Genomic DNA, 20,223 nt, shown 5'->3' with positions numbered 1-20,223 from the left:
TAAAACATACCACTGCCATCTATGTCCACTGATTGATATCACTTGCCACTATAGCGCCCATCTCTCCCCTCCTCCCCCCCCCCCCTCCAACAAACTATCGTGTGGGTGTCCTTCGGGAGGAGTCAGTAGATGGGATAGACTGCTCCAAATTTTTGGGTGAACGTATTGATGAAAACTTCAACTAGAAGAAACATATCACTGAGCTTCTCAAACACTTAAGTGCAGCTACTTTTCCTCTTAGTAGAATTGCTAATCATGGAAACAAACATATCAGCCATCTGACATGTTGTTGTTGTTGTGGTCTTCAGTCCTGAGACTGGTTTGATGCAGCTCTCCATGCTACTCTATCCTGTGCAAGCTTTTTCATCTCCCAGTACCTACTGCAACCTACATCCTTCTGAATCTGCTTAGTGTATTCATCTCTTGGTCTCCCTCTACGATTTTTACCCTCCACGCTGCCCTCCAATACTAAATTGGTGATCCCTTGATGCCTCAGAACATGTCCTACCAACCGATCCCTTCTTCTGGTCAAGTTGTGCCACAAACTTCTCTTCTCCTCAATCCTATTCAATACTTCCTCATTAGTTACGTGATCTACCCATCTAATCTTCAGCATTCTTCTGTAGCACCACATTTCGAAAGCTTCTATTCTCTTCTTGTCCAAACTATTTATCGTCCATGTTTCACTTCCATACATGGCTACACTCCATACGAATACTTTCAGAAATGACTTCCTGACACTTAAATCAATACTGGATGTTAACAAATTTCTCTTCTTCAGAAACGCTTTCCTTGCCATTGCCAGCCTACATTTTATATCCTCTCTACTTCGACCATCATCAGTTATTTTGCTCCCCAAATAGCAAAACTCCTTTACTACTTTAAGTGCCTCATTTCCTAATCTAATTCCCTCAGCATCACCCGACTTAATTAGATTACATTCCATTATCCTCGTTTTGCTTTTGTTGATGTTCATCTTATATCCTCCTTTCAAGACTCTGTCCATTCCATTCAACTGCTCTTCCAAGTCCTTTGCTGTCTCTGACAGAATTACAATGTCATCGGCGAACCTCAAAGTTTTTATTTCTTCTCCATGAATTTTAATACCTACTCCGAATTTTTCTTTTGTTTCCTTTACTGCTTGCTCAATATACAGATTGAACAACATCGGGGAGAGGCTACAACCCTGTCTTACTCCCTTCCCAACCACTGCTTCCCTTTCATGTCCCTCGACTCTTATAACTGCCATCTGGTTTCTGTACAAATTGTAAATAGCCTTTCGCTCCCTGTATTTTACCCCTGCCACCTTTAGAATTTGAAAGAGAGTATTCCAGTCAACATTGTCAAAAGCTTTCTCTAAGTCTACAAATGCTAGAAACATAGGTTTGCCTTTCCTTAATCTTTCTTCTAAGATAAGTCGTAAGGTCAGTATTGCCTCACGTGTTCCAGTGTTTCTACGGAATCCAAACTGATCTTCCCCGAGGTTGGCCTCTACCAGTTTTTCCATTCGTCTGTAAAGAATTCGTGTTAGTATTTTGCAGCTGTGACTTATTAAACTGATAGTTCGGTAATTTTCACATCTGTCAACACCTGCTTTCTTTGGGATTGGAATTATTATATTCTTCTTGAAGTCTGAGGGTATTTCGCCTGTTTCATACATCTTGCTCACCAGATGGTAGAGTTTTGTCAGGACTGGCTCTCCCACGGCCGTCAGTAGTTCCAATGGAATATTGTCTACTCCGGGGGCCTTGTTTCGACTCAGGTCTTTCAGTGCTCTGTCAAACTCTTCACGCAGTATCATATCTCCCATTTCATCTTCATCTACATCCTCTTCCATTTCCATAATATTGTCCTCAAGTACATCGCCCTTGTATAGGCCCTCTATATACTCCTTCCACCTTTCTGCTTTCCCTTCTTTGCTTAGAACTGGGTTTCCATCTGAGCTCTTGATATTCATACAAGTCGTTCTCTTATCTCCAAAGGTCTCTTTAATTTTCCTGTAGGCGGTATCTATCTTACCCCTAGTGAGATAGGCCTCTACATCCTTACATTTGTCCTCTAGCCATCCCTGCTTAGCCATTTTGCACTTCCTGTCGATCTCATTTTTGAGACGTTTGTATTCCTTTTTGCCTGTTCCACTTACTGCATTTTTATATTTCCTCCTTTCATCAATTAAATTCAATATTTCTTCTGTTACCCAAGGATTTCTACTAGCCCTCGTCTTTTTACCTACTTGATCCTCTGCTGCCTTCACTACTTCATCCCTCAAAGCTACCCATTCTTCGTATATTTCCATTCAATGTCTTACAGAATAATTTTCTAGGATAATTCGTCACTTAGAAAGTAGTGGTTACACAAAAGCGAGAAGTAAGAATATGTAGTCTTCATCCACGGATGTTGTGTAGGTACCTAGGTAGTTTAACTGCACTATTATGATACGTATATTCGCTAATGTAATACATTATACATAACCCATTATAATTTGAGAAGAACAATGATGTCTGTATCTACAGCACTAGAGGGGAAAAGTGACCATTATTGCATATTGTCAAAGCTGTCTGTAGCTTGGTCAGGGGTTCAATATGCAACAACAAAAATTTTTGATCATTTGCCCAATTATATACTGTCTGCAATGTAGCGAAGCAGGTTTTAAATCTAATTTAAAATTATTTCTCTTGGACAACTTCTTCTATTGCTATGAAAGATTACTACTTAAAAACTAGTACCCAGTAACTAAACAAAAAGGTCAATCCACACTGTCCAACACAGCACCATCATGTGACAACACCATCACGTCAAGGTGTATTCACACTGTCCATCACGTCACAGCATGTCAAGTCAATCCAAGTCAAATGATCTCAACTCACATTGCTGTCCTGAACTGTTCTTTTCGCGGGAATTACGATCTTTGCAAGATGAATTCAACTGTTTCTATGCGCAACATGCACATACACAGTGCAGTAGCCTATATAAGTGGATGCTGAAGTCCAGATTTGTACGAAAACGACATTTATTGGAGTCAAATGGTTTGCAGCTTGCAGGGATAGCTTGTATAGTAGAGAAGGGAAACAGAAGTGCAAAACAACACAAAGAAAATGCGTGGATCCAAAAAAATTTCAGTACATGGCACAGAAGCGGAATTTCACACTCCATGCAAGGAGCTTGAGGAAGAGGAATCTGCATTTTATATTTCAGAAAGTCGAACCATCAGTTTTTTCACACCCCATTGAAAATTTGGTTCGTTTTAAGGTTAAAGGCCCGTCCACACGCAACGATCTATCTGCGCAAATGTCTGTGCACATCACATCTGCGCAGACAGATAGGTGCGTGTGGACAGATGATTTGCACCAACCTGAAGTGTGTGCAAACCTGGAAGTCGGAGTTGAAGGTTTGAGTGAAACCTCTCAAATCTGTGGGTTCAAACCACATCTGCGCAGACAAGTTGGAGCGTGTGGACAGGAGATCGCTGCAAATCTGGCGCGAAACAGCAGTTTGCTCAGTCTAGTGTTTGTATTTGCGCGCACAGGGCATTAAAATGGCTGATACTCGTCAGTGCTCCCGAGAGTTTGTAAGTGAATTCATTGAAATATATAGATACCACCCATGTTTGTGGAAGATTAAAAGTAAAGAATATAGCGACCGAGACAAAAAGACAGCAGCATACAATGCTCTAATTGAAAAATTGCGGGCAATTGACGCCTCGGCAAGCAGAGAAACAGTAATAAAAAAAAATCGTTGCGAACTGTTTACCGAAAAGAGTTATCCAAAGTTCAGAGTAGATCAAGTATACCAGCCAACGTTATGGTATTTTGATCTGCTTGGCTTTCTTAGTGATCAAGAAACGCCAAGACCAAGCAGGAGTACAATTGAAGATGAAATTGGAGTGTCAATGTGTTAGGAAATGGAACACGACGTAATGTAAAACAATATATTTTTCATACGTTTATCAAAAGTTTATTCAAAAGAATATATTTGTGTGCAAACATAATAGAAAATTAACTACTGTTATAAAAAGAAACATGAATATACTTGTCCATGTTTTAGGTTCGCCCTATAACTCTGGTAGTAAATTTTCGTGAGAAAACTGCTTTCGCTTTAGCAGCCACTGTCTACACCATTTTGATCGCTTTCTCTGTTTCCTGCGGTTGGTCTGAATGTTTCTTGCAACACAAATTGCGAACACAGACCACAACAGAACTTCCTCCATTTCTATACTTCAAAATAATTGAATTAAATTTTTGACGTTTACGGGGAGCGTAGTCGCTTGCCACTGATATTTCTTTTCTACACCGACAGATGGCGGGCGAGTAGTAGATTGGGGTTTGTGTCGTGTGAACACACCACATTTGCAGCGATCTTTTGCATGTACAGACATCTGCGCAGACAGGTCGTTGCGGGTGGACCGGGCTTAACTGTGGTTGCTAGCCCAGTGCAAATTTTTGTGGTATAGTCATACGAGATCTTCCTTGATACATTACCTTCACAGTATGTAGGTATTATTTATATGTTGTATTTTGTTTTTAATAGTTCAAGTCCCTTATTTGTGCTGGAGTAAGCTTTGAAACCACATAAGTATCGACCACTGCTGCTTGAAAAACTGTTTCACACACGATTCAGAGAGCTACATAACAATAACCAGGCCTGACACAAATACATATTTAAACAAATAAGTTGCAGTGTCTGAAGTTTTCAGTGCATTTCTTACATAATACTACAAACGCCTGACGACATAGAAATAAATTCCACCTAATAATCAATCTGATTCTACCCACAGCACATTTTTACTTCAGGTTGCAGCCATGTTGCAATCCATTTCATTGTAAAATATTAAATATGGTATTCATATCTATAAAAATCCACTGTACAAATGCAGTAGGGGCAAGTAATCTAGTATGCTCATGTCATAAAATTCAGTCACCTATCTCACTGCTTCAATTAATCCGACGCCATTTATTATAAATTTAAAAAAAAATAAATAACGAAACGAATCGATTTATAGCAAGTAACAAACAAAAAACAACTGATATCAACCATTAAAATAACGACAAAATGAAATACGGACATCTGCACATGGCCGTGTTTTGGGAGGAAATGAGCTTGTGGGTCACATTCCACGTGAGTAGTAATGGATGACTGATGTCAGCCATAAAAAATTTCCTCCAGAGAAACCATGACTGTGCCATGACGTGATGTGATGGGACAGCCAGTGTGGATGCCACCATTTCAAATGCACTGCAGAATGTTTTGAAGGGATGGGACAGGACGTGATGTGACAGCCAATGTGAATGGACCTTCTTAAGTGTAGCTGCATGAGAAGAACTAAAAGCAATGTGTTCATTAATGCTAACACTAATCATGTATACATTTCCTGTACATTGACTGGTTCCACATCATTTAGGCAAAAGAATCATTAAAATGGTCTGTGGAACATGTAATTAACTAACTAACTGTCACATTCACACTACCCTTCACTGCACGATCACGTCACAGCACCGTCACCTCAAGGTGTATTCACATTCACGTCACAGAATGTCAAGTCAGTTCAAGTCACATGATCTCAACTAGCATCACTGTCCTCACCTGTTTTTTTCGGGAGAATAGCAAGCTTTGCAAGATGATTTTCAATTGTCTTACGCACAAAATGCGGATACGTGGCGTGGTAGCTTATATACGTTGATATTTGTGTCCACATTTATACTAAAATAACATTTATTAGACTGAAATTGTTTGGAGCTTGTGGGGATAGCTTGTGTATTAGGGAAAGGAGCCAGAATGCAAAACAAGGAAAAAAAAGAGTGTGGGTCTGAGGAATATCATCACTCTGTACAGAAAGGGAATTTCACACACTACACAAGGAACTTGAGGAAGAAGAAGCTTCATTTTATATTGTAGAAAGTCGAAGCATCAGATTTTTAATTTGTTGGTTTTAAGCTGCACCCAGAATTACTAAAAGAAATGCAGTGTTCTGCGCTACCATCACATCCCATAAAGAATTGATTTGTTTGCAGTTAAGTTTTGTTACTCCAGTGCAAATTTTTATGCATTGGTCATATCTCCCTCAATAACTTCCCCTTCAGGACTGATAGGTTCTCTTTTCGTCTTGTATTTGGATTTTAATAGTTCATGTGCCTTATTTTTACTGGGGTTAGCTAGTGAAACCACATATATATTGACTACTGATACCTGCAAAACTATTTCACACAGAGTTCAGAGAGCTACTTAACAAGAAATCAGCATGCCACAAACACATTTTTAAACAAACAACTTGCAGTGTCTGAAGGTTTCAGGCCATTTGCTTACAAAACGCTACAAACATCTGACAATATACAAATAAATTCCACCTACTAATCAATCTGATTCTATTCACAGTACTTTTTTCACTTCGAGTTGCAGCTATATTGCATGCATTTCATTATAAAATATTAAATACTGTACCAGTATGTATAAAAGTCCACTTTATAAATGTAGTAGAGGGTAAGAAATTTAGTGCAGTCATGTCATACAACTCAGATGGCTGCCTCGCTGCTTTAATTAATCTTTCGTCATTTATTACGAACTTTAACAAAAGAAATAACAAAATCAAACAAATTTATGATAAATAACGAACAAAAAACAGCTGATATTAACCACTAAAATCCCAACTAAACGAAATATTGAGATGTGCATATGGCCAGATAAAGGTAGGAAATGAACATGGGGATGACATGATCAACAATGGACGGATGATGTCAGCTGTCAAAACATTCTTGCCGAGAAACTTTGACGGTTCCGTCACGTGACGTGACAGTATGGCCAGCGTGGATGCCATCATTTGAAATGCATTGCAGAATGTTTTGATGGGATGTGATGTGACGTGATAGCCAGTGTGAATTGCCCTTCAGCCGCGTGTCAGACATACTTCCAATGTTTTGTCACTTGTATGACTTTGACGCTATACTATACTTGTATCTTGGGACAGCAAATCTTGGTGCGTGTGGAGTGAGCTGATCGGTTTCGCTTAGCTGGCCTCAGGTCTGCAGTTCGTCCTACTGCCTGGTGGCAGACGGTGAAACCCTACATTCGCCTTTAGGACAAGGAGATGTTTGATTCATTCATTAATTACATAAGTTTTTAATCACATGTGCATTGTCACAGTCTTCACATCACACTGTTCACAAAAAAAACTTCTCAAAAATCTATTCCACAACTAAAACCATAGGTATGTTCTCCTGGGACTGTGAGTTGTTATTACCGAGAAAAGTATTCCAGTTCTTAGCATATTAACTGACAAATATTACACGTTTCTGATTATAGAGGACTACGCAAATAGATTGGCCTGAATCCCATGTATATCTCCTATGGCTGGACGTACATAATGGGCAATGGTTTGTACGAGAATCTTTGAATTTTTATATAGAATTCTTTTCAGCGGATTAACCAATACTTGCAATTATGCTTCACGTACCTGGAGGTGCAGAATCACTACACTGGAGTGGAGAATCAGCTGACAGGCTTTGTGATATAAGCTACATTATGGTTAGCTTAATGAGTAGGATATATTATTAGAGCAAGATCTATGAAATACCAGTGTTCATGTAGTTTTGTCAGTGCATGAAATATTTCGAAAATTAGGCGAGCTATTTTATAGTTCTTGGCCTCAGCAGTAGTGGCCTAGGAGATTTTCTTGCTAAAGATGTTTCAGATGAAGAAATTTCTAGTAAGGTGCAAACTGTGTTGCATGAATTCGTGATCATTGATTATGAAGAACACTTTACTATCGTACAATAGTATAAGTTTAGAAAATAAACTGCCTGTCCTCTTTGATTGCCATTAGCGCTTTTGCTGATAAAAAGCGAAGACAGTTGTCGCTGGTGATGACAATAAAGTTAAACAAGTAAAGCTAACTGTCAAAGCGTTTGTTTTTATGATGAGAACCATGACAGAGTAGTTAACAGTATGTTTCCTTGACACTACTTGTAAACTTCTAAATGTCTCAGAAACGAGAATTTAAATTGTGCATGCAGCAAATGACACATTTTATACCAGATTATTCAAATAAATATTTTTTTATTTCATCAGTCTCCATTTTGATCAAACATGGTATAAATTACATGTATGAGAAGCCATATTTGGTAAGAAAGTATAAGAATGTTATGGCAACATGGTTCTTTCCATTATTTTCTGGGTTAGAAGATTTGAGAGATTCAGGATTAAAAGTCAGGGAGAGTGATCTCGATATGTAACATCTTGTAAGGATTTGCAGGTTAAATAGAAACCTGTTTTCCTTAGCTTCTCAGCTGAAATAAAGAAACCAATTACGACCATTAGTAAGTGTTGTTAATTTTTACGAAAATTTTGATTATATTGTTGGACTATTTGGCGAAATAAGCTTGCATTACCGCCAAGTGTTGCAACTATATTTCTCCATTTTGCAAACGAGAGCTGTCGTAAGACAAACAACCGCACACACGCAAATCACCGAGCCAGATGGCGAAGTGGTTATCACGCTGGACTCACATTCTGGAGGACGACTGTTCAATCCCGCGTCCAGCCATCCTGATTTAGGTTTTCCATCATTTCCCTAAATCGCTTTAGGCAAATGCCGGGTGGTTCAATTGAAAGGACACGACCGACTTGCTTTCCCATCCTTCCCTAATCCGATGAGACCGATCACATCGCTGTTTGGTGTCCTCCCCCAAACAACCCGACCCAATAAGCAAATCACGGGACCAGTACACGAAATAATGACGATTACTGTCTGTAGGCTTTCGCTGCCTGCCACCAGAAAACGCTACGAGCTGCAGACACGAGCGCACCCGATCTGCACCAAGATTTGCTGTCCGTAGAGAGTAGACAACTAGACACACTGTTTATATCTTTGATTTGAACATATGTTCGTGTTTTAGTAAACTGAAAGAAGTTGTTGATAATATGAAGTCGCACGTAACAAAGTTAATTCTGAGGAGAGTTTTAAATGTAAAACCTCAGCATTATTTCCAGAAATGTTCACGTCATAATTCGTGTGAAATCATAGGATCCGCCCAGGACAGAAATTCTCCTGAATTCAAGGTTAGATGCCGTATTATAATTGGAGATCACAGGCGAATTTCGTTTGCAATAATGTGATTCTTCTAAATTTAGTTTATTTAATAGTAGCAGGTCTTACATATTGTTGGAGAAGAGATCTCTGTCATTACTGGTACCGCTTTGTTTATTTTATGGACTGTTTCCACTGGACATCTTCAAGTTATGCGGAAAACATGAGAGACTCCGATCTATCTTGTAGATTCATTTCGTTAATACAACATTGTTGTTGTGAAGAACAGGTAGACAACGTGCAGTAGTTAGACACTACAAAAACTGCCCAAAATTACTAAGAAAAGCTTTTAAAAAATCAAGAAACATGCAAATTATGTTAGAAATCTATAAATCTGACCTCAAACTTAGTGTTGCATGGAATGTAGTGAAACGAGAGACAGGGCAACACGCCACAGAACAGGATACCACCACCATTTAACTGAATGGAAGGGATATAATTGATGAAATGAGACATAAGTAGCAAATATATTTAATAATTATTTCTTAAATATAGTAGAGTATGTAGGGACAAACAGTTCAAGATAAAAATCACAGCAGTATGTAGGAAATGGTGTTTTCATAAAATTCACTCTTATGACTGTAACACCAATTTCTCCTTTTGAAATTAACAAAATTATATAGTCCCTCAAAAGTCAAACCTTACCTGGTTTTTTATTGTGTTTCCAATAGAGTTCTAAAAATTTGTTCCCATATAATAAGCCCAGTCTTATGTGGAATGAGTAATGTTAATGCGTCATTAACTCGTGGCATTTTTCCAGATAGACTGAAATATGCCATTGTGAATTGCTAAAACCATTCAAAAGCCAATATCGCAAGAAATATTTTTTATTTAAGACAACCATTTTCAACAGTCTTTGCTGTCGTCTTCAGGTCTTAAAAATCTTTTCATTGTAAAACATTTCATTTTATGCTGAACCTCATGCACAAGCTGTCATGTGGATAAAACTCAGCACATTATGAAAGTTTGTCATCGCTAAAATATTTAAAAACGTAGAGCACCTTGTCCAATTGGCCATTCCATATGCATATTGTTACATCATACAAACACGGTTCTGTGTTGTATGATGTAACAAGCAGGTGTGAGCAGTATGCATATGGGCATGGCCTTTTGCACAAGGTGCTCTATGTTTTTAAATATTTTAGCGATGACAAACTTTTATAATGCGCTGAATTTTTTCCACTTGACATCTTGTGCTTGAGGTTCGGAGTAAGATGAGGATGTATTACAATGAAAACGTGTTTAAGACCTGAAGACGACAGCAAAGACTGTTGAAATAGGTTGTATTAAATAAAAAAAATATATTATGTGATCTTGGATTTTGAGTGTTTCTTAACATTTAAAACAGATCACTCCTCAATACTCTCAAAATGAGAAAATTCAATCAAGTTGTCAATCCCCTCTATAATAAAGGTGATAGGAGAGATGTCAATAACTACTGACATGTTTCACTCCTAATATCATTATTCTAAGTTTTTGAGAAGGCGATGTTTTCTGGAATAGTGTCTCATGTGAGCAACAATAATATCTTCAGCAAATCAAAGTTTGGAAGTTTGCTATACTGAGAAGGGCATTTGCATGTTAATGAGCACGTTTTACAAACATTAAATGAAATATTGCTCATTGTTATTTTCTATGACTTATCTATGGTATTTGACAGTGTGAATTGCAATATTCTCCTAGATAAACTGAAGTTTTATGGAATTGATGGTATAGCCAACCAATGGCTAATGTTATGTCTAACCAAAAGAATGCAAAAAAAAAGTACTTAGTAATTCAGCCAATGTAGTCTGGGAACATTATTCTGACCAGGGAAAAATCACTTATGAGGCTCTCTAAGGCTCAGTCTTTGGTTTGCTGTTGTTCCTCATATATGTAAATGATCTTTCACCTAATGTACAAAAAAACGGAATGAGTTACTTTTGCAGATGATACCAGTATTGTAGTCAATCCAAGCGTACATACGAAAACAGAGGAAATGTAAACAATGTCAAAAAGTATCATTGACTGATTTCATTTGCAAATGATCTCATCTGCAATGTCAAAAAGAGACAACATATCAGTTCTGCACATCTAGGGGTAGCCCGCCAAAGATAAATGTAACATATAGTGAGGAAATAATAAATAGGATGGAAACTTAAAAATTCTTAAGTGTCCATATGGATGAGAATTGAAATTGGAAAAACACATTTTGGAACTTTTAAAACAACTTAGTTCAGCCATATTTGCACTTAAGAATCACTTCAAACCTTGGGGAGAGAGAAATCAGTAAGTTGACATATTTTGCATTTTTTCATTCAGTAGTGTCATATAGAATAATGTTCTTGGGTCACTCATCTTTAAGAAATAAATGTCTTCATTGTGCAAAAATGTGCTGTAAGAATAATATGTGGTGCTCTCCCACGATCATTTTGTAGATATATGTTTAAGGAATTGGGCATTCTAACCACTGCTTCACAGTATATTTATTCCCTCATAAAGTTTGCTGTCCATAATCCACTGACAAAAAGGTACAATGATGTACATAATTACAATAGAAGAAGAAAAAATGACGTTCATTACTTGGCATTAAGGCTGCCCTTAGCACAAAAAGGAGTGCACAGTGCTGCGACAAAAATTTTTGGTAACTTATGTCGTGTTAGGAAATGCCTCACAAATAGCAAAGTAAAATGTGAAACAAAACTGAAAAAGTTTCTCCATAACAACACCTATTCTGTAAAAGAATTTCTGTTGTTGTATTTGTAAAAGGAGATGGATAGGAATTACTGACTGTAGATTTAATAACTAAATAAGCATATAAATATTCAGCATGTAGCCATATTTACAAATTAATTTCCAATGTTAATGTGAAAGACTCATTTCAATTTCATATCATTATGATTTATTGTGGAAATTATCTGTGGAACATGGAACTAACTAATTAACTACAAATGATACTAACTATGTGTCTTTGTAATTTAGCTTACTGATGTGCCATAATTCTTACACTTGGAGAGAATTTCTTATCTGGTGATACCATATATTAAAATTCCCCCCCCCCCTCCCCCCCTCAGTAAAGGTCCAGTGTTTTTCCCATTAGTAACTAAGTCTCATCGTAACACAGTATGTAGCTACAAATACAACAGTGGGATGTACTGAACATACTGATATCATCCATCTACTTTGACACATAAAGTCATCAAACAGCATTCACTTATGACTCGGTGATTAACAGCCATCTCTTAATGTCAGGGTGCTGTTTGGGCTAATAAGTGATGGTGTGTACAAATATGTAATGTTCAGATACGTTGGCAAAAATTGGTTGATAAATAAAACAGAGTAAAGTGCGTCCAGATTAGTCTATAATAGAATTTAAGTGAACATTGTGGTGTAGCTATCGGTCAGTGGCATTTGAGGAGGACTGGCCCCATCCACCTGGTAATGGGTTTCCTACACCATATTAGGCATAGTAATGTATTGTGTTTTTGCTGTTTCCATTGTTTTGTCCACCCCCAGTATATTCTTTCCTTTTTGACAACCACTGACAACCAGTCTGCCCTTACATCAACAGTTATCGTTAACTTCAAAGACCCATTTGCCTGTCAAGATCTCTTTCCTTAATGCCTCCTTTGGTTTCACCAACTTCTATGTGTCATTCTGTTCAAATGGTTTCTTTTCTTGTTGTATTGCAATTATCCAAATTTCTTTATCCGGACTGTTAATACACCTTTCATATTCAAGTAATACTGTATCGTAATCTTCATATTTTTAAGGTTTCATAAATTTATTCAATTGCATAAACTGTAGTTTCTTCTGTCTTCATTGCATCCTCTTCCATCTTGATTTTCTGTACCTTGAATTTCATTTACTTAATTGCTAGTGTCATTTGATAATTCACCAATAACAAGATTTTGTGTACAATCTTTTGTCACTCTGTTCAAATTCAAGATCTCTTGACACAACAGTATTTCTTCTTTCTGCACGAAATGGTTTTGTAGCAATCTGGAGCATAACCTAAAAAAAGTAGGGATTACTTCTTTTGTCTAGTTTCTTCAAGAAACCTAGATTTTTGGCGAAAACTCTCCATCCAAAAGTTTGAAGTCTCGACGGATCAGTTCCTCTCCCACACCAGTTTTCTGCAGGTGTGACTCTTTGGCATTTGGGGGCTTCTATTGATTAAATATGTGGCTCTGAGCACTGCTTGTCCCCGCTCTATCTTCAGTAATCTGTCAAAGATCATAGCTTGTGCCTTGTTCATTATTGTCAGTTTTAGTGTCTGATTTCCCTATTAAATTGAGGACTATAAGGAATTCTAAAGTGTTGCACAATTCCTTTTCCTTCATATCAATTCTTAAACTCATGGCAGGTATATTTACCACCTTCATCACGTTTTATTTTTGACAGATTGAACTTGATTGATGGACCTCTTAAGAACATTTCCACCCTTTGATGTCAGTTGACAGGTTGCATTCTTGAGTACTGTTGGGGGAGCAACTTACTTTAATGTTTGGTGCCTCTAGCTTCTTTGGGCTTGGTCTGTCAGTTTGTTCTTCCTTTGTGATGTCACTCACAAAAATACCTGCTTCTGTATATATTTAAAAAAAAAATCCTGTTGGAGGGTGCTGTCATAAAAATTATATCAGTTCGTTCTCTGAGAAAACTTTAATTTATTATATAAGTAATCAAAGCTTTTTTATGGTGGTGTTATGTTCTATGAAAATTAACTTTAGTGTACCTAGTTGTTTACATAAGTGTTTTTGCAGAGTTTGAGAGGCTAAAAAAATATAAACGGACATACCAAACCAGTTATAAGGGAACATACAATTTATCGTCAACTATGAACTACAGTGCATCTCAATTTTTCATGTACACAAATTATTTTCCTTGGTGAAAGAAGTAGTAAATGAGATCAAAAGTCTTATGATCAGTTGGGATTTGGACCTCGAATCTTTCTCATTTGTAGTTTGAAATCTACCCATTGAGGTGCAGAGTGTATACTGAATCTTACTTTAGAAGCTTTCTTGTTAGTATTCATTTTGGCTGACGTTTAGGTGGTGTTGATCTTGCACTGGGCAGTAAATCACAGATGTTGGCAGCAGCAGTGGGAGGATGGTATCGGGTAGCAGTGATTAGATGTGTGTATGCTTAATAATATGATTTGCTCACATTCTGTCATTTTCTGCATTTGCATAATATTAATGTTTTTGTTATCAATATGGATAGATGTGTTTTGTAAAATAGTTATGGTTAGTGAGGTAGTTGTTTCATCTTAAGTACAAAAGTTTTTTGACAGACAGGTGTGTGCTGTAGTCGGAAGTCTAGGTTAGGTTGGAAGGCAAGTGTGGTTGTGAATGGATGAAGCCAACAAAAGTGAACATGAATTTTTTGTTGTCATGATTGAATGATCTGTACCATAGCCCAAGGCCTAGGTTAGACTGGAAGGTGGTAGTTCATTTGTGAGGCAGGCTAGTGAATATCAATATGAAATCTTAATCCTGGTGGCAAACTGTTTTGTGGCATAGCTCAAGGTCGACATTAAAGGGGAAGATATTAGTATTGTATAACATTTGTCATGCAAATGAACTGAAAATTCCTCTTTTGACTGAGAGAGATTATTATAGGTTGTCCATGTGCTGCATAAACGTACCTATTTGTTTGTCAAATGCACTCAAGTAAAGGATGTATTTTTTCTATGACAATATCATTTGCTCACACCCTGACGACTAGTATTTTGAAGTTGTCATCATGTTAGCAACTCAAAGTGAAGTTTTCCACAGTTGAAATACAGTCATCTCCTTGATCTGTATCGAAGCTAGTATCAACTTCGTGGTTTGAAAAACAAATGATTGTCGGAAGGACTGACTCTGCATATAGGAAAGTCGAAGCTACCTTTGGTGAAGTTAAAAGCAAGGGTGGTAACATTATGAGTGTAACAGGAATTCCACTGTTAATTGCAGATGAGAGAGCGGATAGGTGGAGAGTACATTGAATGCCTCTATGAGGAGGAAGATTTGTGTGATGTAGAAGAAGAAGAAACAGGAGTCAGTTTAGAAGAGATAAGGGATCCAGTATTAGAATCAGAATTTAATAGAGCTTTGGAGGACTTAAGATCAAATAAAACAATAGGGACAGATAACATTCCATGAGAATTTCTAAAATTATTTGGAGGAAGTGGCAACAAAATTACTATTTACGTTGGTGTGTAGAATGTATGAGTGTGGTAATGTACCAGCTGACTTTCGAAAAAATATCACCCATACAATTCCAAAGGCTGCAAGAGCTGACAAGTGCGAGAATGATGATACAATCAGCTTAACAGCTTATGCATCTAAGTTGCCGACAAGAATAATATACAGAAGAATGGAAAAGAAAATGTGTTAGATGATGATCAGTTAGGCTTTAGGAAAGGTAAAGGCACCAGAGAGGCAATTTTGACGTTGCATTTGATAATGGAAGCAAAACTAAAGGAAAATCAAGACACCTTCATAGGATTTGTCAACTTGGAAAAGGCGTTCGAATTTGTAAAATGATGCAAGATGTTTGAAATTCTGAGGGAAATATGGGTAAGCTGTAGGGAGGGACAGGTAATATACAATATGTACTAGAACCAAGATGGAATAATAAGTGTGGACAACAAAGAACGAAGTGCTTGGATTCAGAAGAGTGTAAGACAGGGATGTAGCCTTTCACTCCTGCTGTTCAATCTGTATATTGAAGAAGCGGTGATGGAAATAAAAAAAAGGTTTGGGAGTGGAGTTAAAATTCAAGGTGAAAGTATATCAATGATAAGATTTGCTGATGATATTGCTACCCTGAGTGAAAGCAAAGAGGAATTACAGGATATCTTGAATGGAATGAACAGTATAAAATGAGTACAGGGTATGGATTGAGAGTAAATCGAAGAAAGAGGAAAGTAATGAGAAGTAGCAGGAAAGAGAACAGTGAGAACTTAACATCAGCATTGGTGGTCACGAAGTAGATGAAGTTAAGGAGTTCTATTACCTAGGCAGAAAAATAACGAATGGCGGACAGATCAAGGAGGACATCAAAAGCTGGCTAGGTCTGACAAAAAGGGCATTCCTGGCCAAGAGAAGTCTACTAGTATCAAACATAGGCCTTAACTTGCGGAAGAAATTTCTGAGAGAATACGTTTAGAGCACAGCATTCTAAGGAAAACTGTGGGAAAACCGGAACAGAAGAGAATTGGAGCATTTGAGATGTCGTGCTACAGAAAAATGTTGAAAATGAGGTGGACTGATAAGGTAAGGAATGAGGAGGTTCTTCACAGAATCGAGGAGGAAAGTGGTATGTGGGAAACACTGACAAGAAGAGGGGACAGGATGATAGGACATCTATTAAGACACCAGGGAATTACTTCCATTGTACTAGAAGGAGCTGTAGAGGAAGACAGAGATTGGAATACAGCCTGCAAATAATTAAGGACATGGCTTGCAAGTGCTATTCTGAAATGAAGGGGTTGGCACAGGAGAGAGATTTGTGGCAGGCCGCATTAAACTAATCAGAAGACAGATGACTAAAAAAAAAAAAAAATAATCACATGGTTATGTATGGCAAGTCTTATTGACATACACTTCAAGATAATTGTGTGGATAGGCCCTTAGAACTTTTACCAATTTTTGATGTGAAACTAGCTAAAACCCAAAACAACTAATGGGGATGTTAACTGTCAAGCTTCTATTGTTTATTTTTTCCATTCCTTGGGCTGTAATACAAATGACTAAAAGGTTTTCATTTGCATTTGCAGGACAACTATGCAGCTATGAAAGGTGTTGTAGATAAGTTGACCCAGCGTACTTTAGATGTACGTGGTGGTGGAGGACCAAAATATGCCCAGCGCCACAAATCAGCTGGCAAGCTGCTTGTTCGAGAGAGGATTGATGCCATTCTTGACCCTGGTTCTGCCTTCCTTGAGTTGTCACAACTGGCAGGATTAAACATGTATGAGGATGATGTTCCATGTGGTGGATTAGTGACTGGAATTGGTCTTGTGGCAGGGTAAGGTAATATTTCCCCATCATTATTTGAAAACAAAGATCGGCTTTAATGTAGTATTTATAATAGGAATAACACTATTTTGACAGTAAATATCTGTTGTGAAGTCACCTTACAACTGCCCTATGAGTCCCCATGAGTCAGTACTGAGAATGTTACGCCACCAGTTGTCGAATATGTGATGTTTTTAGCACAACATATTGCGGGAATACATTATCCAATTATCAAATGCTGTAAAACGAGGAAACCAATCAGTAAATCCCAACATGATATGTACTAACCACCACACAAAAATATTTATATTGTCTAGTAATATAACATACTTTAAAGCTGTTATACTACAGGACAGTATAGCTTAAAGCTTTAAGATATGGTATACAACAGGATGATATAAATATTTTTATATGGTTTTTAGTACGTGTCAGATTGTGATTTATTGATTGGTTTCCTTGTTTTACAGTGTTTGATTATGGGATAACATAGTCCAGAAACATGTCGTGCTAAAAATATCACAAAGTTGACAACTGGAGATGTAACATTCTCATTAATGATGGAACAATAAATGTTTGGAAACACTTCCTGTATCAGCTAACTCATTCAAGGCTATTGTACTAACACTGAATCACCCCTGAAATTTATCATTTGCTTCTAATTTATAAACATATCTCATATAATGTTAGCTCTGTCAAGGGAGTGAAAGATTTCCTGAGGTGGTATTTTGTACATTAACACTACAGGTTTGTGTAAGGCTGGTTTTCCCCAAGTCTTTTGCTACATGATAAACAACATAAGTTTGTTCTAATGCATGACTTATTATTATTATTGTGTTGCTATAATTTCCATTTTCATATACTTATACTGAACATGAATTAGGTCATAAACAGGAAAGAAATTGCATTTAACAGACTAGCTGCTATTGTGATTAAATGTGGAGTAATATGATTGCAGATTTTGTTGCACAGTAATTACAGAATTATAGTTTTAGTCTGTAATAACATTTTACAGTTTTAAAGACTTACCACTGTTTAGTGTTGTGTGATATTATTGTACACAGTCCACAACACAAAATGGCTTCTATGCCAGGGAATAGTGTGACAGTATGCACACTGTAATTTTATTATTCTCTGAAGAGCATTACATTTGTGGTTGTAATGAGTTATTAAGCATACTGTGTAAACATATTTAGAAGTAAATTTCTTTGTACTAGTATTCTAAGTTCACTTGAAGAACTGATGACATACTTTGGGCATTGGTTAGGAGTGTATGTTGTACTCAACTTCTCTTGTCGCTGTACTTATTTTGTATGTGCACTTATGTAAATCAGATAACTAATTAGAAGGGATTAGATCAAACTGGTCAGTAAAGAAATTTATGGCAGAACTAGAATGAAAGAAGGGATTGGTTGTGAGGACACATTTTGAGTCATCAAGGGATTGTCAGCTTGGTAATGAAGGGAAGTTTGGGGGTTAAAGTTGTAGAGGGAAACCAGGACTTGACTGTAGTAAGCAGGTTCAGATGGATGTAGGCTGCAATAGTTGTGTAGAGGTGAATGGGCTTAATGCAGGATATACTAGTGTGGAGAGCTTAACCCATCTATGAACTGAAAGTCACAACAAGATGTGTACTTCAGCTGCTTCTGGTCACAAATGTTCTGTGACTAATAGAATTACAATAAGAGACAATATGACACTAATCTTCCTGGAAAGAGTAATGAGAAAGTAGATAACTTATGACTGTTTGGGTTACTGTTAGGCGGGAATACAAAACCATTTAGCAGTGAAAACTTTCTGTTAATGACCAATTTTTAGCAGCAGAAAGAATTATCGTTCCACTGCTTTAATGAGAATAAAGCAACTTTATACAGAAATCTGTAAAGATTCTGTGTATTATTTGATGTCAGTTCCATCCTGATTTTAACTTCTTATAACTTGGAAATAACTATTTCCACAAATTTTTAACTTGTTATTTTGTTGATTTATTTTTGTATCTGGCACCCAGGACGTGAAAGAAAGCTTTGGACACGTCAGAGTGTGCAGCACATGTTACCTTTAACTGAAAATAATAAATCTCTTCAATCTTACAGATTACTTTCACTTAACATCTGGCGTATAAAGGGTGTTAGTTAGCAGTGTGCATTATTGAATTTCTTTTATTTAGGCTATACCATTGTACACTGTCTGCACATATTATTGAGCAGTTTTTGAAAGAAATTTCTAAACTGTTGAGATGATATTTTAAAATGATTATCATTAACAGTTGTAATACAGAGTGGAAAACTTACACAGGTAACAATAAAGTTATCTTTTTTGTTTGCTGATGAAAATTACCTCCTGGATTGCCACAGCATTTATCTTTGACTACCAGTTTCAGTCTGATGCACAGATTTGTCTGTATTAAGTTAAGTGCATATAATTGCCATACTAAATATGAAGATGGTTTGTATATCATATTAAAACCAGTCGTCATAAAAACACTTTGGTTTTCAACATTGAGTCATTAGTGGTTACAGTTCCCTAAGATGAGATGGATTTAAATATAATATACCTGTTTATTGTTAGATTATTTTCTGTGTGTCTTTTTAATGTGGGGATACATCAGCTTTATTTGAGCAACAATAAAGATAGTTTGCAAACTTTCTCTACTCTGCATGTGCAGTCATGAACAGTTTAAAATGTTTTGAGATTTTCACATTACTCAAACACATGCCCTGTTCGTTTCATACTTTGCTCATCTATAGCACTATGAGGGGTTAGCACAAAACTTATTTAAACACCATGTTGGATTAAATAATTCCAAACTAATGTGCCGTATTTGGTAATTCCCATAATATAACTTGTGTGTTAAGAAAATGCCATTGTTATATGCATTATTGCTTTAAAGATCTATCAAATGCACTTTGTTTTTCATGCAGTTTGATGTAATGAAAGGGAGGAAAAGTGACATTGATGTATAAACCTTTAACTTAAATCTAACAATTTGCAGTTCTATATTAAGCTACATTTTAATGTTGTACAGTGTTGTGGTTGGCAAGAGAGACAACACCGTTTTACTAAAGGAGGCTGAAACGCACGCGTTTTAGCTCATGCAGGCTGGCATGATGTCTGGAACAGGACAAGGAAATTAGAATTTAGAAAAACGGATGTAGCTGGTGGAAT

The 20,223-nt window shown here is 37.0% G+C and overlaps 1 protein-coding gene across 1 annotated transcript in view; it reads left to right on the top strand.

Annotated features, from left to right (window-relative positions):
* Positions 1-8,836: 8,836 nt before the first annotated feature.
* Positions 8,837-20,223, top strand: part of LOC124556522 (methylcrotonoyl-CoA carboxylase beta chain, mitochondrial) — an 89,339-nt gene continuing 77,952 nt past the window's right edge. Inside the window, exons 1-2 of the mRNA XM_047130476.1 lie at positions 8,837-9,048; positions 16,821-17,071. Coding sequence (XP_046986432.1) covers positions 8,911-9,048; positions 16,821-17,071 — 389 coding nt within the window. The 5' untranslated portion in view covers positions 8,837-8,910. The remainder of the gene's footprint in view (positions 9,049-16,820; positions 17,072-20,223) is intronic.

Source organism: Schistocerca americana, chromosome X (assembly GCF_021461395.2).
Source record: "Schistocerca americana isolate TAMUIC-IGC-003095 chromosome X, iqSchAmer2.1, whole genome shotgun sequence".
Lineage (NCBI taxonomy): Eukaryota > Metazoa > Arthropoda > Insecta > Orthoptera > Acrididae > Schistocerca > Schistocerca americana.
This window is presented reverse-complemented; position numbering and strand designations above follow the sequence as displayed.